Source organism: Chiloscyllium plagiosum, chromosome 16, assembly GCF_004010195.1.
Source record: "Chiloscyllium plagiosum isolate BGI_BamShark_2017 chromosome 16, ASM401019v2, whole genome shotgun sequence".
Taxonomy (NCBI): Eukaryota; Metazoa; Chordata; class Chondrichthyes; order Orectolobiformes; family Hemiscylliidae; genus Chiloscyllium; species Chiloscyllium plagiosum.
This window is the reverse complement of record NC_057725.1, coordinates 32,039,554-32,065,250: the sequence shown is the minus strand read 5'-3', so window position 1 is coordinate 32,065,250 and position 25,697 is coordinate 32,039,554. Positions and strand designations below refer to the sequence as shown.

At 40.7% G+C, this 25,697-nt stretch overlaps 1 protein-coding gene across 1 annotated transcript in view; it reads left to right on the top strand.

Annotated features, from left to right (window-relative positions):
• The window catches only part of deaf1 (DEAF1 transcription factor), a 63,643-nt gene extending 39,905 nt beyond the window's left edge, over positions 1-23,738 (top strand). Inside the window, exons 7-14 of the mRNA XM_043705707.1 lie at positions 730-856; positions 2,226-2,354; positions 11,454-11,606; positions 11,785-11,931; positions 12,194-12,447; positions 14,532-14,609; positions 20,441-20,530; positions 21,877-23,738. Of these exons, the coding sequence (XP_043561642.1) occupies positions 730-856; positions 2,226-2,354; positions 11,454-11,606; positions 11,785-11,931; positions 12,194-12,447; positions 14,532-14,609; positions 20,441-20,530; positions 21,877-21,981 (1,083 nt within the window). The 3' untranslated portion in view covers positions 21,982-23,738. The remainder of the gene's footprint in view (positions 1-729; positions 857-2,225; positions 2,355-11,453; positions 11,607-11,784; positions 11,932-12,193; positions 12,448-14,531; positions 14,610-20,440; positions 20,531-21,876) is intronic.
• The last annotated feature ends 1,959 nt before the right edge of the window (positions 23,739-25,697 follow it).

The window sequence follows — 25,697 nt, the reverse complement described above, 5'->3', positions numbered from 1 at the left end:
AGCCATGCTCATAGAAGACAAATTTCCTGACATTGAACAGTCTTTGGAGATTGCTTGACAGCGGACAGTTGAAGCTACAAACAAGCGAGACCTTTTAGTCATTTTCTGGCAATAATTCTTAAGTGTCACAATGCAGAAGGCATGAGCTGCAGTCATTTCTTAAAGATCCATGAATCTACTCATGCAGTACTCTCTGCAATAGCAACCATTTATTTCTTACTGAAGGTTCCTGCACTGTGCTACAACCATTCATGCTCCTGGTGATTGTGCAACACCCTCAATATGAAAGCATATCACAGGCCACAGTGAATGCACCTTCTTTCTCAGATTGCATCCACCAAGTCTGTAGTGATTGTATCAAGGTCAGTTAGGTGGACCTCATAGAATATGAGTTCTCTGATTGAGGCTGTTAATCTGGTCCAAACAGGAAGCTCTGGCTGACAGATAAGAACATGACTGTCAGACATCCTGGTCACTCAGAGCTGGCTCTGAGGAAACTGGATCAGTGCCAAGGACTCTCCATGTGTAAATAAAGGATGACTTGATGACAAGATACCAGCCTCTGTGGAGTTACTTAAATATTCTCTGCCTTAAGTCTTAATGAAACCTTTGTAATAGATGCGCTCAGAAGGGCGCACATGTACTTTGAGTTCACATTTAGAGCTCAATGATGGCTAAAATGGAAAGTGGTGCAAGCTATAATCAATTTCCTTTACTTTTTATACATAGACTGGTCCAGTCAGACTGTTTGTCCCTTACAAAAGACGCAAAAAGGAAAGTGAACAAAGTACGACCCCAGTCAAGAAGGAATCTCCCAAGAACATTACTTTATTGCCAGCAACAACTGGAACAACCTGTATGTCATAAGATTTCATGCATATATGACTGCCATCTTAAATTCAGAGATTGGGGTTTGTGGATGGGAAATGAATTGGCGGGGCGATGGAGTTCTTCTAGACTGTAAAATAATTCTCAGTGGAGAGCACAGTATGGGAGAGGCAGTTGGATTGTCAACTTTTATCTAACTATAGCCCAGTCAGGGTGGATAGAAGCTGATAACTACAGCATTCATTGGCTGTCCAGCAGTTTTCCACTTTGATGATCAGAGGAGTGCAACTTCAGATTATCTAGAGCTCCAGAGAAATGCATAATGGAATACTCTGTACAGAATGATGCTACGTTATGGATTTCAATATTTGTTAAAAGTTAATTTGTTTTACTGTCTGTTTCTTTTCCTTTCCTTTCATTGCCTTGCTGTTTAAAGGTGAGAGCTCATGATGTAGTGCAGATTTCTTTGTGACTACCTCCCATCTGACCCTAGGCAGTGCATATTGATCAGAGGGAGGCACACTGAGAAGTCTTATTGTGTTCTTGGATGGTTCTTACTTTGCTCTTGGTCCACTGATAGCTCATTTTTGAAATTGCCATTTTCATTTTCAAGTGTCTCCAAGGCCTTACCTGGATCTGCCTTTGTGATTTCCTGCGGCTGTAAAAACCTCTGAAATTTCTGTGCTCCACCAATTCCGGTCTCTTGAGCATCTCAAATTTTCATCCCTCCATTGTTGATTGCCATGCCTTAATCTGCCTGAGCCCTAAGCTTTGGAATTTTCTCCTTAAACCTCTCCATCTGTCTATCACTCCCTCTTCCCTTTAAGACTCTCCTTAAAACCTACCATTTTGAATGAGCTTTTTCTCATCAACCTGAATATTTTCTTATGAGACAGAGTCCTAAATTTTGTTCAAATTTTCTTTGGTGAGACACTTGTCACATTTTACATTTTACATTAAAAGCTGCTATAAATTTAGGTTGTATTATTGTGTACAGATCAAGATGAGAATTTCACTTTTCAGTCAATAGATTAAGTGCAATTTATTGGAATTTCCATTTTCATCCCAGTTGGAACTGACTAACTCAATAATGGTAAACTTCAACTCCATGTGAATCATAACATGGTAAAACAGGTTGTTGGAACTCACTGTGTGTGTCCTGCTTGAGTATAGCCTTGTGGGAGAGATAATGAAGGTTATCCATGATTGTCGAAGCCTGTCTTTGCTTATTGTTATTGTTGGGATAGAACACATGGAAATTATCAGATCTATGTCAGCCTGTATTGAATTATGATGAACACACTTAACAACTGAGGGAGTTGGAGGTTGAATTCTCACAATTTATTGAGATTGATGAAAGTTCTATACTTTGGGGAAAAAAACGGTTTGTTTTCCAGTTACAGTGACACCCGCTGGGCAAATCACTCCTTCTGGGACTCTGGCGTTTGAACGAACATCTACAGCAGATGCCACTGCCATTATTTCAGACAGCACGGCACAGGGAGATGTCTTCACAAATACAACAGGTAAGTACAGTCATCAGTAATGTCACTTAATAATTTGCGAGAAGGCTGCACAACCCAAAATGCTGGTTGTTCAAACCAGACGTTCTTCATGCTCAGCTTGGTTTCCAGTTTGAAAATGTGTTGCTGGAAAAGCGCAGCAGGTCAGGCAGCATCCAAGGAGCAGGAGAATCGACGTTTCGGGCATGAGCCCTTCCCGAAACGCCGATTCTCCTGCTCCTTGGATGCTGCCTGACCTGCTGCGCTTTTCCAGCAACACATTTTCAGCTCTGATCTCCAGCATTGCAGTCCTCACTTTCTCCTTGGTTTCCAGTTTAACCTGTCCACTGGCCAGTATTTCCAGATCAGGTTCCAGCTATAGCTTGTTCTTTGGAGTAGCGGTAGCATTTATTGTCCTTGGATTCCTGATCCATCACGTGCTTTACTGAGGTTTGAAGTTATGGTCTCAGGATAGCTTGTTTGGAACAGTAGACGCTAGTATATGGTGCACCTAAAAAATTTGGTTCTGCTGTTTCAGTGTAAACATTAATAGCCTTTGAGCAAATGTCGTTCTTGTCCACAACTTTGTGTAAATAATTGAAATTTAAATTTATACAATGTCCTCGTTACACACAAGCTGACTGAGATTCAAGTCATATTCTGGATTGTTCATTTACCCTTAATCCTTTCCTAAATCTGACTTTTGCTTAAGGTTTTTCTTAACCTTGTCTCAAGCTGCTTTGGTGCAAAAGCCACTGCATGTTGTCCGACTACCTCCCTATTAATTCCTCATTCCTGTCACCATGCCCTGAAAGCAGTGATTAGCCCTGAACTCAGACTTCACATGACACTTCCAAAGCTTGCTGTTTGCCATGTGACATCGGTAATGAGGGTGAGCTGACCATTTGACCTTGGAATTTATCATGACTAAGGTATTATCTGGTGTCCATAGAAGAACTTCCAAGCAATAGTTACTGGCTAATTATCAACAGGAAAGCTGATTGATTTTTTTTCTTAAATCCTTGGTATATTGGGGCACACGTGCCACATCTGGAAAGGTTGAGGAATTCTGAGCAATCCAGCAGTGGACTTTGGAGACTTACTGCTCTGTGCAGTTTTCTCCTGTGCTTAGAGTGTGTTGTATTATAACACAGATCTGAGAAAGGCTGTATACCTTTTAAGGCAGCTAGATGTGATGGTCTGATGTACGACGCCTCCATCTTTTTCTCTGCATACTTCATTCGTTTGATCTTTACATACTGGTTGTTGGCAGGTAGTCTGTTAGCAAATAGCTAGCTAGTCAGTCTGTCAGTCAATTATATATATAATATAATAGTAATCTAAGTAAGCATATAATCCAGACTCTGGGTATTGTGGTAGTGTCCCTACCTCTGAGCCAAAAAGTCTGGGTTTAAGTCCTGCTGCTCCAGAGGTGTGTAGTAACAACTCTGAACAGGTTGATTAGAAAATATACATATCCCTGTCTGAGACTTGTATTAGCGTGATTACTTGTTCAGTTAGTTGACAATATCCAAGCTTGACTGATGAGTAGCAAGTAGCATTCATACCACACAAGTGTGAGGCAATGACCATCTCCAATAAGAGAGAATCTAACCATTTGATTTTACATTCAATGGCTCTACCATTGCTGAATCCCCCACTGCCAAAATCCTAAGGGTTACTATTTACAGTGTGAACTGGTCCAGCCAAATAAATACTGTGGCTACAACAACAGATCAGAGGTGGGGAATCATGCGGAGGTAGAATTTAAACACTAAGTCAATAAAAATCTGGAATTAAGAGACTAACAATAACCATGAAACCATTGCTGATTATCAGAAAAACCCATGTGGTTCATTAATGTCCTTTAGGGAAGGAAACTGCCATCCTTATCTGGTCTGGTATGTGACTGTAGACCCACAACAATGTGGTTGACACTTAACTGCCCCCTGGGTAATTAGGGATGGGCAGTAAATGCTGGTCTAGCCAGTGACACTCACATTCTGTGAATGAATAAATAAATGAAGTAAATCAGCCATTTGGCTCAACAGTCTTTGTTTAACCTCAATTGGATAGTGCTGCTAACCCCATGAGCTCATCCCATTCCCTATTTCCTTAATTGTGCCATCTATTGAACTGATAATTACATATCTAAGGGGTCTTGTGGGGCACTGGTAATGTCCTTACCCTGGGCCAAAATGTTTTTAGTCCCACCGACATTGGAGCTGAGACATAAAAATATCCAAACAGGTTGATTGAAGTGTTTAAAAATTTATATAAAAATATTTTAATCACTGCAGTGAATTTATATAAGAGCTTTGCCTTCTTTGCCCATGTGACTAACTGCTTCAGTAAGTTTGATCAGCCTCAATCTAATTTCCATTAGACTGGAGAGAGTGGCAGGCAGTGAACAGATCAGCAGGCCTTTCAAGAATTTATCTATCTTGGGCTACGTCTGAAGTGGGTGTGAGATTGCAGTTAATCCCCACTTTACCAATAAACAGCAGTTTTTTTTCCACAAACTCGGAGTTCACAGCCTTCAGGAAGCAAGTGAAGTCATCTAAATCGTTTACTGGCACCATTTGCAGTGATAATTGCTCCTCATCTTCTGTTAATTTTCAGTCTAAAGTTAGTAATTGTAAATGTTTTCTAATTATCATGGATGAAAGAAACCATATGCGCATTCAAGATTTTATAGAGCAAATTGCAATCTATGGGGGTTGGAATAAGTGACTCTCGATAGGTTTGCTGTAAATTGTACATTCTCTTCCCCTTGCTGCCAAATGATTTGTGTGCTCAGTGATGCATTTCAATTTCTGCTGAATAGAGTAAGTGCCATGTGATTTTAAGTTATACATGCAAGATCATAGCCTCAGATTGCCTGCTTTGCGTGGTTAGATAATTCCAGACTGGAAAACCATAGGATGCAACAGCTGACCTTAACCACCCAGCCCATGAGAGGGGAAGAAGCTCAGCTTTTGCTGTCGTCCCTCTGTCTGTCTGTCGCTATCTATCTCACTCACTCACTCACTCACTCACTCACTCACTCACTCACTCACTCACTCACTCACTCACTCACTTCCTGTCTCTCTTTCTTCCCCCACCTGAAACTTTTCTCTTTCTTCTTTCCCATCTCTCTTTCCTCTCTGCCTTGCTGTCTTTGCTTCTCTCCTTGCACACTCTGAAACCCCTTGCCACTATCTCCCTGCTCCCAGCTCTTTTTTTTTTGTCACCCCCTTCACTCTCTACATAGGAATAGGGGTAAGCCTTTCTGCCCCTTTAGTGAGATCTGTGTTCTAATTCTATCCAGCTGTCTTTGGCCCATATCCCTTAATACCTTTGTTTAAGAAAAAAAATTCAATCTCACATTTAAAATTAACAACTTATCAAGCAGCAATTGCTAGTTATGGAAGTGTTACAAACCTCTACGGCCCTTTGGGGTGCTTCCTAACATTGCTCCTGAACATCCTGGCCCTAATGTTTAGACTATGCACCATAGTTCTCGAATCACCAACAGTGGAAATAGTTTATCTTTCAAGATTTCAATAAGATCACCTCTTAATCTTCTAAATTCTAGAGAAAACAGGCCTAATTAGTACAATCTCTCTAACAACTCCTGGAGTCCAGGTATAATTCTTGTAAACATACATTGTACTCCATCCAAGGCCATTGTATCCATCTTCAGGTTTGGTGCCCAGATCTGCTCTCAGTACTCTGTGTTGTCTAACCAGGATTTTGTATAACTGCAGCATAACTGCAGGGTCAGAAGTCACATGATACCAAGTTATAGTTCAACGGGTTTATTTGAAATCATAAGCTTTCCAAGCGCTCTTTCTTTATCAGATGAGGCACTTCTGCCAACTTAATCTTTTGGTTTACTCATTACCAGATTTGCCCTGTCTTACTATGAACAGTCTTGGAGTCCTCTCATTGATGTCAGCTTTACCTAAATCTAAAAGCCTGGCAGATATTCTGTCATTAGCCTGAATTCTGCAGCTTTCACCCCACAGTATTGGAGGGTTATTTTGAGCATACTGATTTCAGCATGTCAAGAAGTAGATTATTTTTGTGGGTGGCTCTGGATCAACACTTGTGCATATATATGTCCAGGTTCCCCTGATCTGCACTCATTTTAGATTGTACTCTTTCTTCCATATTTTCTTCCTACCAAAATTAATCATTGCACATTTTTCCAAATTGAACTTCATCTGTGACTTGGAGAAAGTGAGGACTGCAGATGCTGAAGGTCAGAGTCGAAAAGTGTGGCACTGAAAAAGCACAGCAGGTCAGGCAGCATCCAAGGGGCAGGAGAATTGACATTTCGGGCATAAGCCCTTCATCAGGAATGTCGGCTCATGCTGCCTGACCTGTTGTGTTTTTCCAGCGGCACACTTTTCGACCTTCAACTGTGACCTGAATGCCCGTTCCACCAACTTGTCTCTGTTCTTTTGAAATTCTACACCACAATCGCAGTTTACAATGCTTCCAACTTTTGTATCATCTGCAAATTTTGAACAATGAACAAGATACTGGAAATCTTGAAATAAAAGCAAAATGCTGAAAATACTCCACTAGCCAAGTAATCTCCATGGAGGATGAAAGAGCATGAAAATTTCAGGCCAGTGACCTTTCATCAGTACCGAAGAATGTTAAAAATGAACAGATTTTAGGTTAGTGCATAACCATAGAAAAGGATATGAGATCAAGAACAAAGGGGAATATTTGTAATTGGATGGAGGGCAATAGAGATTAACTGACGAATAAATGAATTTGGTATTATGAGAATATTTTAAAGAGTTTTTCTTTACAATGACCACATTATGTACATTTACCAGTGCTTCGTGTTGTTACTGGGGTAAGATTTCACATACTTCTGAAGATGTCACCTCTGACCTTCACAGCAATAAGAACATTAATGTACTTTAAGTGTACTGTTGCTTAGTGATAGAAATTATACTAGTTGAACAATTAGCACAACCCAAAATATCTTGGTATAATTTAGCATTAAATATAATTATTTATAATGTTTTGTCATAATGTCAAGGAGTTGTTAATATGGTTGTATTGTTGGTAAGGCTGTGCTGTCTCTGACAGTCAGAGCTCTGACATGCTTTGCTGATAAATCTAGACCATTTCTCATCTACAAAGTCCCAGATTTTTGCACTGCACAAATGCACAAGCAGAGAGTCAGAATAAAAAGCAAAGATATTCAGCTCCTTTCAAGAGTGAAGCAAGTAAATATTCATGCCAGAGAGTTGAGGTTGATTGTTTTAAAAAAAAAAGAAGCCTTGTTTGGTCCACAAATGGAAGGCAACCTGTTGTTCTTACCTTTTCTGGACTGCATGTAACTGCAGACTCACAGCAATGTAACTGACCCTTAACTACCTGTAAAATGACCTAGTAAGCCATTCAGTCATATCAAAACTGCTACAAAGCCTACAGAAAGGAGTGAAACTAGGTGGAGTAACAAGTATCGACTCAAGCACTGGGAAACAATAATGGCAAATCCAACCCTGTTGACACTGCCAAGTCCTCCTTCCTAACATCTGGGGACTTGTAGCACAAAATTGTCAAGCAACAGCCTGCCATATTCATACTTTGGCAATCTTATCTTAATGATCCATCACAATCCCCACCACCCCTGTGTATGTTCTACTTCCCACCTCCAGGCTAATGATGAATCAATATGCCTCAATGTTAAACACCATTTGGAGGAAGCGCTGAGGGTGGTATGGAGGATTTCAATGTTTATCACCCAGATTGGCTTGGAAGCACAACTGCTGACATCACCCTTAAACTGGGCCTGTTGAGGCAGCAAAGGCAACAAACACGAGGGAAAAACTTGCATCATCTTGTCCTCAACAATGTACCAGTCACATTTAGGTTTGTCCATGACAGTACTAATAGGAGCAACTACCACACAGTCCTCTTGGAGACAAAGATTCATTCTCACATTGAGGATAAAGTCTATTATGTTGTGTGCCACTATCACCAACTAAATTGGATATACTTGGAAAAGATCTAGCAACTCAAAACTTGGGCATTTACGAGACATTGAGGGCCATTAGCAATAGAATTGTATTCAACCTCAACCTCTAACCCCACTCTAACATTACAATCAAACCAGAATATCAAACCTGATTCAATGGAGAATGCAGGAGGGCATGTTAGCAGCAACTCCAGGCATACCTGAAACTGAGGTTTCAACATGGGTGAAGGTACAACACAACAACTTGCCTGCCAAGCAGTAGATGCAGCATTCAATAGTCAGAGCTAAATGATAGCACAAGCAATGGATCAGATTGAAGCTCTGCAGGACTGCTACATTAAGTTGTGCATGGTGATGAGCAGTTAAAGCAACTAACAGGAGAAAAAGACTCCATAAATATTCCTCCATCTCAATAATGGAGGAGCCTAGCACATCAGTGCAAAAGACAATCCTGAAGCATTCTCATCTATCTTCGGCCAAAAGTGCCGAGTGAATGATCCATTTTGGCTTCCTTCTGAGGTCCTGCCATTACAGACACTGGGCTCGTTAATTCACTCCAAGTGATATCAAGAATTGGTTGAAGGCCCTGGAATACAAACTTGTGCTTCAGAACTTGCCGGGCCTTTAGCTAAGCTGTTCCAGTATAACCACAGTACCAGCATCTATACAACAATTTGGAAAATTATTCAAGTTTGTCCAGTGCTCAAAAAACAGGATAAATTCAGCAAAACCAGTTACTGCCCCGTTGGTCTACTCTTGACAAAGCGATGGAAGATGACATTGATAGTGCTATCAAGCAGTTCTTGCAAAGTAATAGTCTGCTCAGTAGTGCTTAGCTTGAGTTCTGCCAGAGCAACTTAGCTCCTTATCTCATTACTGCTTTGGTCCAAATGTGTAAAACAGCTGAACTCCAGGGCAATATTTCTTCTCAGCCGTGCGTTCACATACACACTTCAGTGTTTCATACATGCCAACACAGATATAGCATTAACTTCCAATTCAAAAAATCGCTGCCTCATTCAGACCTTGGATGTTCATGCAGAAGGAAAACAAATTAGAGGGAATGCTACCCCAGAGCTAAGGTGATCAATTCTGCTCTTAACATCAAAGCAGGACTTTGACTGACTTTGGCATCAAGGAGCCCTATCAAAGTTGGATTCAATAGGAATCAAGGGGTGGAGACAGGGGAGTATTGTGGGTGGTGGTCATAGTGGGGTTGTTAGTATTCGTTATTTGCAGTCATACCTAGCACAAGAATTTGTGCCTGAGGCCCAGGCGGCTTCAGCTATGTCATCAGTTCCCTTATCCATGAGGTTAGAAATGGGAATGTTTGGTAATGACTGAACATTGTTCAGCACCATTTGCAATTCTTCAAATACTGAAGCAGTCAGTAGTCCATATGCAGTCAGATCAGGACAACATCCAGGCTTGAACTGAAATGTTGCAAGTAATATTCACGCCACAAGTGACTGTCAGTGATCATCTTATACAAGAGAAAATCTAACCATTGCTTCTTGACATTTAATTACATTGCTATTGCTGAATCCCCCACTATCAACATCCTGAAATTATCATTGACCAGAAACTGAACTGAACCAGTTATATGAATGCTCTGACTCCAAGAATAGGTCAGATGGTAGGAATTCTTAGTGGGTAACTCTACTCTGCCCTCATCTGCTTGTCCGCATCTGCAAGATACAAGTCATGAGTTTGATCGAATACTTTCCATTCAAACAATATCGCCGGGTAAAAAATCCTCAAACTCCCTTCCTAACAATATTCTGTGGGTTTCCCTGTGTCCTGAGAATTGCAGTAGTTCAAAAAGACAGCTCAGTATCACCTGCTCCATGGCAACTAGGGATAGGCAACAACTGCTGGTCTAGCCAGCGATGCCCACATCCCTTCAGCAAATTTATAAAAATAACTTGGAATATTTCCATGGTTAAGGGGAAATGTGCCTGTAAGTTGGAATAACTGAACAGCTTTTTCAATAAGCACAACATACCAAATAGTTTTGTTCTGTGTTGTATCATTGTGTGATTCTGTACAATTAACTCCACAGCTGAATTACTGACTTGTCTCCTTACAATGGCAGCACGGTGGCTCAGTGATAAGCACTGTGCCTCACAGCACCAGGGTCCCAGGTTCAATTCCGGCCTCTGGTGACTGTGTGGAGTTTCACATTCTCCCCGTGTCAGCGTGGGTTTCCTCCAGGTGCTCTGGTTTCCTCCAAAGATGTTCAGGCCAGGTGAATTGGCCATACTAAATTGCACATGGTGTTAGGTGCATTAGTCAGAGGGAAATGGGTCTGGTGGGTTACTCCTTGAAGGGTTGGTGTGGACTTGTTGGGCCAAAGGGCCTGTTTCCACACTGTACGAATCTAATCTAATCTAATCTAATCAAACACTAAAAGCCCTGTATATTTACAGTGTTCTCTGTTTTAGCTTTGGAATGTAGTTGTTTGTTTAATTTTACTTTAATTTTACTTATTGTGTGATTTTTCTTAATAAGCTTACAGTTTTTAAGAATCTAAATCATTGATGCCAGCCACACTAAAGCTGCTTCCAGCATAGCTAGCCTTACCTGGAGCCACACCACCAGAATCTGGCTATAAGCTGGTGGTGATCTCTGATTATCTGTGCACCTGCAAGGAATGCCAATTATTATGACACTAGTGAAGGCAGGCAGCTACAGAAAAAGTGTAATTCACTTGTGACACCTCTCCATTAGAGACATTTTCTTTTCATCTGTATCTGCCCATCCTATTCTTCCTCCCGTGTTTGTTTTAAGTTTCTAAATTGTTGAAGCCATCGACTTGAAACATTAACTGTGTTTCTGTCTCCATGTTTGCTTCTTGACCTATTGAGTACTTCCAACATGTTCTGTTTCGATCTTAGATTCTCAGCAAATATTATATATGGTTTGTTACAGAGAAGGCATTGCTGCTAAATATTAGCAGGTTGTAATTGCTGGCTAACTGGACACAGCAAGTCAATCAGAAGTACTTTCACTCCATCTCTTCATTGTCAGCTTCTTAAAGTATTTGGTGTTTTGTTTTCCCATACATGAAATGAAAGGCTGATTTGCAGAATATTCATCTTTCACAATCATTGCATTCTGTTCTTTATCTTCAGAGGATGGCATTCACCAGACACAGCCCTGCCGAGACTGGTGGTGGGATACAGCGAATAAAACCCCTTACCCATTACAAGCGCATGAGGCTCACCGCCAGGGAGGCCGTACAGGGCTGGGGGTTCCTGACGTCTGTGGAGACAATGGAGCTCAAGGTAGGAAGAGCGACTGGTAATGTAAGTTCAAAGTGATGGTGACTTACACTTTTGCTGAGTTCACCACAGAATGCCTAAGTTCTTACATTGTACAGATAATGTACATAGGGTGTCTGTACTGACATTGTGAGGTGAAAATCTATTCTGAGAGCTCATGGATCATTATCTCTTTGCACAGGGAGACCACAAACCCAGGTGGAAACCAATACAACAGTACCCTCCCGCTCATCTCCACAGTCTGTATCACCGACATCACTGGGAGCAGCTGCCAGCCCAGACACTCACACATCAAAGAGTATTAGTGAATTTGAGGAGGGAACACAAGGTAAGTCATGGATAAGGAAGGAACAGAGTTGATGGATGAAGAAGGGCAGAGCGTTGTTATGCAAGGGTTTAGGATGGATTTAGATCTGTTGAATGATTGCAAATTTATTCACACTGAGCAGTTGTGGCTACAGGTCATTCAGTCCAGGACAGTCAGACTGTTGTGCTCAGTTTTGAGACCATGTAATGACTTCACGTCTTTGAATAATGATTCCAAGAGTTTCAATGTAGCCATCGCCATCTTCTTTCTTTGCTTTATATAGTGTTAAGCTCGCTCCCTGCCCTTGCAGTGCCAACTCCTTCCACCCCAACCAAAACCATCTCATCTACAGCCTTGAATGGATTAGAGGTAGCTGAGCAGCGCAGCTGGCTGTACCTAGAAGAGATGGTCACCTCATTGATGGCCACAGCTCAGCAGCTAAAGACACTGATAGAGCAAGCAAAGCAAGCCAGCATCGCTTCAAAAGATGGCGCGATTGCACAAGCCAAACTGCAAGCAGATCGTGAAAGGAAAGGGGTAAGTGGCATTAATCTCATGCCAAATGAGATATATGGTACAGCAGCTGGGATACTCTCTGTAAAAACATCAACGTTAATATCAGTCAGACCATGGGACTGCATCAAGTGGCCGGACAATGCAAAGGTATAGAGGCCTAGATCTTATTCACAACCTGGTCTCAACCAAGGACACCAGTTCATGATTTGGGAACAAATTCCATGATCCGATTTCCATTCCTGTCCCAAACTGGGAGCTGCTGTTTGGAGACAGTTTGTTGTTTCCTCCCTTTCCTTGATCCCCACTTAGCCAGCTCCTCCCTCCTCCCTTCTGCTGTCTTCCCTGCTGCATGACTCCATTCCACTCACTAGTTACTTGCTTAGGGAATAAGCACCTCAGAGTTTGTTCAACTCTGAGCCCATGTTTGATTCGCCAGTAAGACTGCTGACTTTCATCTTTTCAGCATTATCTCTACTCTGCTACGCCTCCAGTACTGCTAAAACTCTTCACCCTGTTGTCATTCCTTTGAGACATGACCTTGTAATGGCTTCTCTTCTTGCTCCTGCATTGTTACCTCTCGTGTCCCAAGGATCTATACATTGCTACCTCATATTCTCATCTCCATGCTGCCCCTTGGCAACGTTATACAAAAGTACAACATTAATATTCACATGTATGGATAAGCAATCATTTCCTTAAATTAAACTTTGTGAAGATTGAAGTTATTGTTTTCAATTCCCATTCCAAATTCTTGTTCCCAAATCCGTCCCTCTTCTTGACAACAGTCTCCAATTCAGCTAGTCTTTTTGCATTCTTACTGTTCCATCTGATCCCAATTTGAGCCGCTGGCCTCTCATTCATTCTTATCATTATTAAAACTATACACTTCTAATTCTGTAACATGCCTTTATTCACCCTTTTCCTCAGCTCCTTTGCTGCTGAGACCCTCGTTCATTTCTGTTAATTCTAGACCCAATTATTTCAGTACATTCCTGGTTGATCTGAAACATTCTATCCTCCATAAACTTGAGGTTGTCTCAAGTTGACTGTGTCTTAACTCACACAGTGTCCTATTACCTGACACTCCTGTGTTCACTAACTCACTTTGGGCTCCTGATTTTTAAATTCACTGCCTAGGTTTCAAATCCCTCTGTAATGTCTCTGTAATCCTGTCCAGTCCCAAGATGTACCTCTGTTCCTCTAATTCTGGCTTCCTGTGTAATCCTAATTTTAATCAACCCACCATTGGGAGCTGTCACTTCAGGTCCTTGAGTGCTACTTCTGGAATTCCACTCCACTTCACCATCTGGCTTTCCTATGTTAAGACACTCCTCAAAACCTAATTCTTTGACCAGGCTTTTAGTCATCTGACGTAATATCTCCTTTTGCAGCTCAGTGTCATACTTTGTTTTAAAATACCTGTGTTAAGCACTTTGGAAGATTTCATTATGTTAAAGATACAGTTGAAATATAAATTGTTGTGACTTACTTCCACTAGCCTCCTATACGCTGTGCACCATAATTTCCATACTGTCCAGAACTGATTGCCTACCAAGGCCCATTAACTTGCTGATGATATTCAATGTTCAAATATAAAATCCTCCTTTGTCTCCTACCCTAGCCTCCTGTGAATCCCCTACTCTACGCTGTCTTCAATGACAAAGCTTTAACTTCATTGACCTTAATTTCTCAATTCACTCCATCTTCTTCCTTCCTTCCTACCAACTCTTGCCTTGGTAATCTTTGACAGCTGCACCTCTCTGGCCTCCTCTTCCTGTCTGACAAGCTAAATAATAGAGAAAGTTTCTTCCCATCAGAAATTTTAGTGGAAAAAAAATCAGATGCAAATTCAAGTTTCATTTTCCATACTTTTGCATAAAAATTATTGAGAAAGGACTTTAGCCTTCTAGTCCCCATGATCATGAGGCTGAGCAGGTGATGCTCACAAAGTGTGTGAATTAATGTGGGTTTTGCTTGGAGAGATATTTAAAATCATTTTGAAGACGAGGCTGAAATTGATTTTAAGTTTTGATTAAAAATTGGAAATGTTAAATGAGGTTAAGGTGCATTTCACTGACAAATGGTTTGTTTCCTGTTAAACATAGAACCTAAACCAGTACCAGAGCCAGGTGCCATTTCATTCAACTGAGGATGTGGATGGTAAAACTGAGATCATCATTAAGGTAAGAGGTGAATTATCACGTTTTCCTGATTTACTGCTGCCTGACAAAAACAGTGGGTTGGATCTCATGTGATGTCTGCTATTAGCTGTTACAGAAACTCAGATGTGTAGTCACGCTGTTGCTACTGGGATCACATCTTGTCATAAAAGTGTTTGACTACAATTCAAAAATAGCACAATATTAGCTATCAAGTGTTGAGTGACATCCTGTGGTTGTGAAAGGACCTGGTGAAGTTGTTGTTTTACATAATTTGACAACATTTTAAATTGTTGTTTTATTGTAATGATGATGATAATCATCTACATCTGCTTTTCCAGAGCTACTGCCTAAATTAGCTCCATATTGTCAAACATTTTACATCATCGTAGGTATCAGATATAAAGGCTTGCAAACGTGATAATCCAAAGCATAGTCAGTAAAACTTTGGTCATTTACATATATCATGAATAGCTGGGGCCCAAGCATGGATCCTTATGATCCTCAATTAGTGGTGCTGGAAGAGCACAGCAGTTCAGGCAGCATCCGAGGACAGGCAAAATCCGAGGACAGGCAAAATCGACATTTCGGGCAAAAGCCCTTCATCAGGAATCCCGAAACGTCGATTTTGCTTGTCCTTGGATTTTGCCTGTCCTCGGATGCTGCCTGAACTGCTGTGCTCTTCCAGCACCACTAATCCAGAATCTGGTTTCCAGCATCTGCAGTCATTGTTTTTACCTCCTTATGATCCTCCACTAGTCACTTTCTGCCACTTAGAAATGACCCATATATTCCCACTCTCTGTTCCCTCCCTTTCAAATAATTCTCAATCCATGCTAACATATTACCCCCATCCCATATGGTTTAATTTTGCCCACTAATCTCTTATGAGGGACCTTATTAAAAGCCTTTTGAAAATCCAAGTATACCAAATCTAAATACCTTAGCCAATGGTTACACATGTAGTTCTTCACAGAATATGTTTGGTACTACTCCTTTTACCTGCACCATAGAGGATTTCTATATTTCATTTTTGCACCACCTCACAGAGTCATAGGGTTTTACAATGTGGAAAGAGGCTGATTTTCCAGTCATCTCCATGCTACTTATCAAGCACCAATGTACTCTACATCCTCTCTACAGCAATCTCATCCATCCTATAATGTGGCAACCAGAACTGCACGCAGTACTCCAGCTGTGTCCTAACTAGTATCTTATACAGCTCCATCATAACACCCCTGCTTTGGCTAATAAAGGCAAGGATCCCATAAACTTTCTAACCAACTTATTCACAAAACCTGTTGCCTCCAAGGACCTGTGGGCATGCATACCAAGGTCCATTTGATTTTCTGTACTTCTTAGGTTCCCAGCATTCATTGCCTATTACCTTGTCATGTCAGTCCTACAAAAATACATCACCTCATAACTTTCCAGATTAAAATTCAGTTGCCACCGTTCTGCTCATCTGTATTGTCCTATAGTCCAAGGCTATTGCCATCGCTATTTACTACGCCACCTGTTTTTGTGTCTTCTACAAGCATATTTGTCAAACCTCTTACATTCGTGTCTAGATACTTAAGGTACACTACAAGCAGCAAGGGACCAGCATCAAACTCTGCAGTATGTCACTTGATGATAGCTTCCAGTGAGCAAAGTTTCACCATCACTGTCTGCCTCCGAACACCAATGAATTTTGGATCCAGATTGCCAAATTGTCCTGGATACCAGGGCTCTTACATTCTTAATAAGTCTCCCTTGTGAGGCCTTGTTAAAAGCAGTATGAAGCCCATATGGACCAAATCAACTGTAATATCCTCATCTATATACCATGTCAACTCATTGAGAAACTCAAATTTGTGAGATTTGATCATTCCCTGAAAAAGTCATGCTGACTAAGCTTGATTAACTTTTTTGTCTCTCCAAGTAGAGATCAATCCTGGCCCTCAGATTCTTTTTCCAAAGATTTCCCTACCACTAATGTTAGACTCACTGGCCCGTGGGTCCATGGTATCATAGCTAACATGAAGGTCCTCCACCAACCTGGCCTGGAATTGTGAAGTGACATCCTGATCATCAAGGTCCACAGGGAGGCCTTAGAGAACGGTGGCCATTTCCAACACCTCAGGTGTGTCCTGTTGACTAAAGGAGCAGATGAAGAGATCCAGCATCATCTCCAGTGTGCTATCGCAACCTTCGGCTGCCTGAGGAAAAGGGTATTTGAGGACAACAACTTCAGATTGGACACCAAGATGGTGCTATACAGAGCTGTGGTGGTTCCCACCTTCTTATATGGCTCCATGACATGGACTGTATATAGCAGACACCTCAAGATGATGGAGCAGTATCACTAATGCTATCTGTGCAAGATCCTGCGAATCTGCTGGGAAGAAAGACACATCAACACCAGTGTCCTTGACCACATCAACATCCCTGGCATTGAGGCACTGACTAACCTTGATCGGCTAATATGGACTGGGCACATCATTTGCATGACCGACACGAGATTCTCCAAGCAGATGCTCTACTCTCAGCTTCGAAATGGCAAGCATGCCCCAGGTGGACAGAGGAAGCCTTCAGTGATACCCTCAAGGCCTGACTGGCAAAGTGTGGCATTCCCACTGACACCTGGGAATCACTGGCCCAAGGCCATCCAATGTGAGGGAGTAATCGGGAAGGGGTCAAGCACCTCGAGATTTGCCATCGGGTAAAAGTGGAGTCTGGATGTAAACAGCGAAAGAAGCATGCTGCCTCACCAAGGCCCCACCCAGCCCTTCCTGCAACCATCTTCTGTCCCAAGTGTAACAGAGCCTGCGGTTGCAGCATCAGTCTGTACAGCCACCTATGGATTCACCCTGAGAGCGGAAGGGAATCATCCTTGTCTGCGAGGGACCACCAATGAATGAATGAGCTAAACTGAACCTTATGGTAGTGTAGAAAAAGGCAATGAACAGTCTAAAGTTTTTAAAAAAACACTTACTACAGAAATGTAATAAAGCAATTGACTCACTGGCCTGTAGTTCCCTAATTTATCTTTACCATTCTTCTGGAATGATGGTAGCACATTAGCTGTCTTCCTACCCTCTGGCACCTCTCCTGTGACCAGAGAGGATTTGAAAATTAATGTCAGGCCCCTGCAATGTCCTCCCTTTCCTCCCACAGCAGCCTGGGATTCATTTCATCAGGACCTGAGGACTTATCCAATTTTAAGCTCACCCAAAATTCCTTCCCCTCAATTGTAATTTGTTTATTTATCACAGTCCTCCTTTTTGATTTCTGTACATATATTGTCTTTCTGTACAGTGAATATAAATACAAAATACTGATTCAAATCCTCACTTAAATCTTCTGGCTTCACACACAGTTTGCCACTTTGATTCCATATTACTTAATCCTATGTTAAATGACTTTTGATTTTCTTTTATTTATCCGCCAGTATTTTGTCATGCAACCTCTTCGCTTACCTAATTTCTTTTTAAGTGACTGCCTACACTTTCTGTATGTCTCTAGGATGTTAGGTGTTTTGAGTTTTTGGTATATACCATAAGCTTCACTTCTTTTCCTTCTCCAATCCTGTGTATCCACTACAACAAAAACAGAAATTGCTGGAGAAACTCAGCAGTTTCTGTTTTTATTTCAGATCACCAGCATCCACAGTTTCTTGCTTTATCTAATTGTATATCCACTGGCTGACAGGATATTTCCATACTCTGTCTTTGTTTCTCTTATTTCTTTTTTCTCTACCCCTCTGAACTTTGTTATGGACTCGGCCAGACCACTCAAAACATTCTAAAGCAGGCAGCACAGGCCATAACTTTGCTATTTGTTTCAGTAAGTGTACAGTGAGAATTACCCAGAGTAAGTTAGCTAGGTTGAATACCAGGTTTTAAACCAGTCAAAAATATATTCACAATATTATGGGAATGTAACACAAAAAGAAGAATATAGAGTGCTCACAGAGCTCAGTCTTTCCAAACCAGACTTAATTATGCTGTTCTGAAAATATGCAACAGTCCCAATGAACAAACCCCTTTAAACACAGAGCAAAAATGAAACAAAGTCTTACAGGTCGAACGTTAGAAGGGCAGATGGAGAGAGTGTCTAGCAGCCGGTTTCCACACAGCCCACTGCTGCACTGACTCAAACAAGACTTCAGCTTTCAGGACTGACCACTCCCCTTTCATTATACATGTTACTTCTAAAACATGAAAGCTGTGGCCTAAAGTCTCATCTGTTTACATATAAACAAAAAGGCCACCCTATACCCTTTTCATCTCTGTATCAATCCAGCTGATTCAAGGCCCGGCCTGAGTACGACCCCTCTGAAAAAAATCAAGGACACAGTATCCTTGAGAAAAGGAACAGCTTTTAGAAAAAGGACTGGCTTTGTGACAACTTCCTCAATTTAGCCAGGTTCTGTCTTGTCATCAACCTCACTTCTGTTGAAGACACTGTTTTGCTGCTCCATCCTGCTCTCTGTCTCTTTTGTCATCTGAGGAACCTTGGCTTTGTTAAACCCAGCTTTTCTCCTTTGTTGAAATATATCTTGCTTCTACCAAAGTATCTTTTCTTTAAAGGCAACCCATTGTTCGATTACATTTCAGTATTACATTTTCTTTGCTTTAGATTGCTCTTTGTCCTTTTCCATGGCTAACCTGAACCTTATGATGCCACAGACACCATTTCCCTGTTAGGAAAATATATCACTCCATTATCTGCAGCTAGTAAGCCTGGGCTTCCAGTATTGTCAGTTGGAAATGTACGTTAATTAGTTTCAGGAATTGGGTTGCAGAGAGCTGCCTTTAATTTCTGGTCAATGTTTGCCATACAAATTTGCATATCTATAACTCCTTTCACAACCTCGGGTGTGAGGAGGGGGGTTTAGTCACACTGGTAATGTAGGAAATGTAGCAAAAATGAAATTGATGATAAAACAATTTTTCTTCGTGATTTTGAATGAGTAACTGGGGACATCTTGGTCTTTTGAAGGATCTTTCCTGTGTGCTGGAGAAAATAGAGACTGGGTTTAAGCTGTTGTCCAAAATATACCAATTCCAACAGTCTTGCAGTCCTTCAGTGCTCTTCCCTTAGGGGCAGCAATTGTTGCTCTGAGTTTGTCCATACTGTCAGCAGAAGAGGACTGAGAACAGAGAAGAAACAAATCCAAAAGTAGGCGTTAGCCAGTGTCGAATTATTCTTGCAGTGCAAATGGTTCCCAGGATATTAGTTTTAACCTAACTTGTTCAAATATCTATAGCCCTTACAGTTATCTTTAAATCACCCTTTCAATGTTTCATTCAGTGTTCAAACAGTAAGAGGAAGCTAGGGTCATGTCTCTGAGAAGAAGAAATAGAAGGGTAAGGTTATGGTTCAAGGGAATGGAAGGTTTTTTTAGGCTCTCCTGGAACATAAACACTGGCTCACTTGACTCAAACATTCTGTCTGTTCCTGTGCTGTAAATTCTGTGTGATGTTGTATGAAATCCACTTTGTTGTTGTGGAGGTTTTAGCAAAATAGGCTTCTGCAAATTTGTCATCCCAAGAATTCATATCAAAGCAACTTTTGAGGGTTCAGTGAATGAATCTGTGGGCTTGTTCTGACTGATGCTTCATACTGTTCTGTTCACTCGTAAACATTTGCTGGTGTATAAATAACACAGATGATGTTTACTGATTATTTTCTGAAGACGCTGGCTTGATATTCAAAGATTGTATCTCTTGAATATTGAACTACTGTTCCCTTTTTTTATATTTTAAAGTTTATCAAAACTCAAATAATGGTTTGGAGCCAAGCATGGAATGCAAAGATTCCAAGGAACAACCGTTACTCATCTTTTTCCTAACCATAATTCTTTATAGCAAACCTGTGTGAACTGTGGGCGGGAGGCAATGAATGAATGCACTGGATGTCACAAGATTCATTACTGTTCAACATTTTGTCAGCGAAAGGTGAGAAATAAAGAACTTGTATTTCTAAAGCACATTTTACATTTTCAGGAGGTCCCAATGTATTTTGTTTCCAATTAAATACTTTTGAATTGGAGTCAATGTTGTAATGTAGGAATGTCAGAGGCTAAACAACACACAGCAGGCTCCCACAAATGCTAATGAGTGAATAATCGACTTTTAGTGATATTGATTGAGGGATAAATACTTGCCTCAAAAGTGAAGACAATTCCATAGTTTTTTTTCAATAGTGCTATGGTGTCCTATAAATCTGTTTAAGATGGCAGGCAGGGGCTTAGTTTAATATCTTATCTAAAAGACAACACCTCAGATCATGCAGCAGTGTCTTCTGCTAGTGCAGCATTCCTTCCGTAGTGCCCTTCCAACAGTATAGTATCTCCTCAGCACTGATCATCTGATAATGCAGCACTCCCTCAGAACCGGCTCTCCAATAATATTGACACACCAGCAGTGAATCACTCTTTTTAAATACTGAGCCTCCAACTGTTTAGCATTTGGTCAGTACTGCCATCCTACAGTGTAGCACTCCCTCAGTACTGCCCCTCTGATGGTCCAGCGCACTCTCAGTATTGTTCTTCAGTTTTGCCCTATGGTAGTTCGGTGCTCCTTCAATATTGAATTGTAGGCTTTATCCTGGATTATGTGTTCAGGTCTCTGGAGTGAGACTTGAACAATGTTGTTCTGATGCAGGGGAGAATGATATGCATTGAGCTCTGATAGTTACTTTGTTATATAGCTTTTTTTGTTTAGTCTAATACCCGTTGGAACAATATCAGCATTAATTACTCAATGTTTAGTATCAGCATTAATTACTCAATATCAGCATTAATTACTCAATACAGTGTTGGGCTACATTGAAAGTCTGCCCCATCAAACGCTCCTACAGAAGTTACAGTTTAGGGTTGGGTATAGAATAAAGCTCCCTTCTATACTGTCCTGTTAATATACCAAGGACCTAACTCAGGAGACCAACTTCTATCTAGGGTGACCATTTTCCTGTTTGTTATGACAGCTCTGCTCTGTCTGACAACTGATGATTGACAATTAGTTCTGAACTGAAGAGAGATTTGCATTGTAGGCTGGTAGAAACTGTGCTGAAATTCTCAGTTGTATAATTTTGGCTTCGGAGAATGATCAGTGTCTGACCCAAGTAATCAGATCCCATCACTTATAATTTTTCTAATAATGGACTATGTGGCTTTGCATAATTCAGTGCAGGAAAAGCAATAAATAAGTAATATGAGCTTCAGGTCAGATCTGTCAGACTACTGATTGTGCGCATTCATCTGTGCATAAAAATGATTTTTCTTGCCATCTTGTTTTTCTAGGACTGGAAGGACCATCAGCACGTGTGTGGGCAACCAACAGCACTCACTGTACAGGCAGAGGAGGTGCAGGTGACAGAGGTCGATGTGGAGAAAGTCAAAGTTTGAGGGTCCTAAAAAGAATTCAGCATATTGACTCGAGTGACTGAGATAGTGAAAACATAGATTCAGACTTCAAGAACATAATGTTCTTATTTTGGAGGCCTGACTTTTTATTGTTTGAGTACATTGCATTCCAAGAAAGGGTTGATACATGCTCATGAGCTATTGACGAGTACCTTGAAAGGCAGGTTAAGGGTTACTTAAATATTACACAGACTCACTTTTCATCAAACTGCAGAAAAAGCCCTGTGGAAATATTGCAAAATGTGCCACAATTAGGTCTTTGACTTGTTACTCAGCCATCGTTGCCTGTCCTTGATTTGTTTTCTCTGTTTAGCCTTACACGGAGTCTGAGGTACTGGTCTTTTTATATATGGCTATCAGACACACAGACAGTGGCACACATCTTCATTCACTTATGCTCTCAGAAACCCTCTCTACACACACTTATTCCCTTGCATACCTTCTCAGGCATCCTCATGCCTTCCCAGTTCTTAATACCCTCCCACACACTGTCATCTGGTTGAAGTGAAGTAGCCAGGAGAAGGGGAGCAACCTTATTCAGATGAAGGCTGATTTGGGGATTGAGAGGAGGGGTAGGCCTCTGGTTCCGCATTTCTTTTAAAAATTAATTTCACTGCTGAGGAAAGTTGCTATCAAAGATATACCTGATGAACTCGAGTTCATACCGTTGTCTCAACCAATGAGGGCTGCATCCTCCTGTTGTCACTTTCTGACCTTTAACCTAAAGATTGACTATATGTATCCCAATCTGATAGATTGCTTCTAGAAGGTTTCATGGCAGGGAAAAGGCATGTCCTTGATGCAGTGATTTATGAAGAACTTCTGGCTTTGAGCTAGCAGTGTCTCCTTGTACATGAGGCAGTATTCAGACAACTTAAATGAATGGAAATCATCAGTATATGTAACCAGGTGGACCATGGTTTTGTAATAGCCTAGTTGTTAATGGGTTTACACCATCACTGTGATCTTGGATTGGAGAGATGACAGATTGTATGTCAAATATAATATAGCAACATTTCGATATTACTTTTGTGTTAATAGAACAATTTGAATTTTGCAGTAAGCTATATTATTAATCCAGTAATGCTAATAATGGCTGAGTAAATCAAGTAATAAAGAAATATTGTAAGTTAGTGACACAAAAATGTATCATAACTAGGCAGAAACTGTGATCAGATGGGAGTTCTGAGAAGGTTTAATGAAATCAGGAGCAGTTTTCTTGGAAGCTTAATCATTGTTGATTAAATGATTGCTGTATCTACAATGTTGCACTTGGAACACTTACAAAAATGCTTGTTTGCATGTGTGGATTATTCTTGGTAGTCCAGGCATTAACTGCATTATCGTTTTTCTTAAACTTGGAAACTGTGTTTCTGGATTGCTTCTTGTGAGGAGCGGCAAAATTCGTAATGAATGGAATGTCTCCAAGAGATTAAAGCAGAATTTCTCCTTTCTGGGAGAGTGAACCTTTTTTGCCATTGGAAATGAATACTTGTAAATAAAGGTGTAAATTGCTGTGAGGGGTTTGCACATCTGGGGAAAAATGGGGGTGATTGTAATGATGCCCTTCCCACCAAGTGTTAATTTTGATAAAAGAGGCATATTTGATGTACTTTATGCAATTTCCAGCATTGCCATTATCAAGTTATTCTTGTATTTTGTAAGTTTTGTGTATTTTTAATTTTGACAAAGCATGCTTGTATACATGTTCAATAAACAATGATAGTATTTTATAGAAACTTCCTTAGTGACAAATATTTTCTTCCCTGATTATCTAGGAGTTGCTTCTGGTGTCTGGTGCTGTGTCTGGAGAGGAGGCAGTGAATTGTGTGAAATAACTATGCTTACTGAATTAGAATTCATGAATTTTGTACCCAAAGTACTTTCCCTATGAATTCCAGGTCACAGGACAATCCCAAATAATTTGTTCTGGAAGCCTGGGCCCTGTCCCACTAACATAGGATAATTAGAATTAAAACCAAGAGCATAAAACACTAAAATAATGATCACACAATGATTTGACCAAGGTTAAGAGTTCCCAGTGTATGCCAAATTAAAGAGTGATCTAACTGAGGCATTTGAGATACTAATTGGGTAAAACAAAGAAACTGCTTTCTCTGGCTGGAGTTCTGAACAGGGCAAAACCTTAAAACGAGAGACAGGTTATTTGCATGATATTAGGCAGCATTCTTTCACACAATGGATGGTAAAACTCTGCAATTCTCTTCTTGATAAACTTAGTTTGTGGGGTCAGTTGAAAATTTCAAAGCTCAGACTGATAGATTTTTGTTGAATGTGCATTAAGGCTTACTGAACCAAGGTCAGGGGATGGAGTTGAAATACAAATCTGACAGGATTAGATTAGATTATTTACAGTGTGGAAGCAGGCCCTTCAGCCCAACAAGTCCACACTGACCCTCCGAAGAGCAACCCACCCAGACCAATTCCCCTACATTTACCCCATCACCTAACACTATGGGCAATTTGGCATGGCCAACTCACCTAACCTGCACATATTTGGACTGTGGACTGAATTAAAAGGTTTCCTCCAGTTTCCACGTGTGAAAACTTTGATAAAATTCTCTAAAATTATGAAGAGATTTGATGGAGTGGATTTTTTCCATTTGTTGGCAAAACGAAAATTAAGGGTCTTAAATATAACATGGTCACTTGTAAATCTAGTGGGGAAATCAGGAGAAATGTCTTTCCCTAGAGAACGTGGAATTCAGTATTGAAGGGAGTAGTTTGGATGAATACCCAAGATGCATTTAAGGGAAGCACATGAAGAAAGGAACAGAAAGGAAGCACATGTGGATAAACACATGAAGAAAGGAACAGAAGGTTATGCTGATAAGCCCCATCCCACCTTTCTTCTTATCACCTTATAAAGAGCATAAATATTGGGATGGGCCATTTGGACCAAGTTACCTGTGGCGGAACTAAAAATACCAGGTAAACATCATGTTACAAAATTTCTTCAAAATGAGTTAAGTCTATTGTAAGTTTTATTTTGAAAAAAGACAACTATCTCTTGCTTAGGGAGATCCACCAAGTTTTCCTGGGTCTGCTCAGTTTTTATTGGTTTAAAACAGGTAAATTTGGTGTAAGTATCTGAATTGCTTGGAAATGCAGAGAGATGAACTTGCTGTCTGCATAGCTGACTCAGCATCGTTTCATTTTTCAATAATTCCACTGCACACAGTACAGAAATGTTTATTGACACAACCTTTACAGAATTATTATTATTAATCATACATTATCTGCACTCAGAGGGCAGCAGGACTTTATGCCCTGCAATGTAGAACCTCACAACTACCTGATAAAGAATCAGCATTCCGAAAGCTAGTGCCTCCAAATAAACCTGTTGGACTATAACCTGGTGTTGTGTGATTTTTAATTTTGTCCACCCCAGTCCAACACTGGCACCTCCACACCATGATTTAGACTGCTAATCCTTCTTGGAAATTGAAGGTAAGGCGTATAGATCCTTGCATGTGTGTGCTGCTCAAAGCATCAATAAATGTAATTTGTGGTACCGGAATGGAAGTCCGACTGCCTTACTCCTGTATTGCATAGTACTGCCAGATAAAGTTCAATAACCTCACCAGGCCTGACACACTACATGTCTAATCTTTCTTGCCTACCTGGGCAGCAACACAACCTTCAATCCTCATTGTAGCTACAGCAAAAGATTTCAT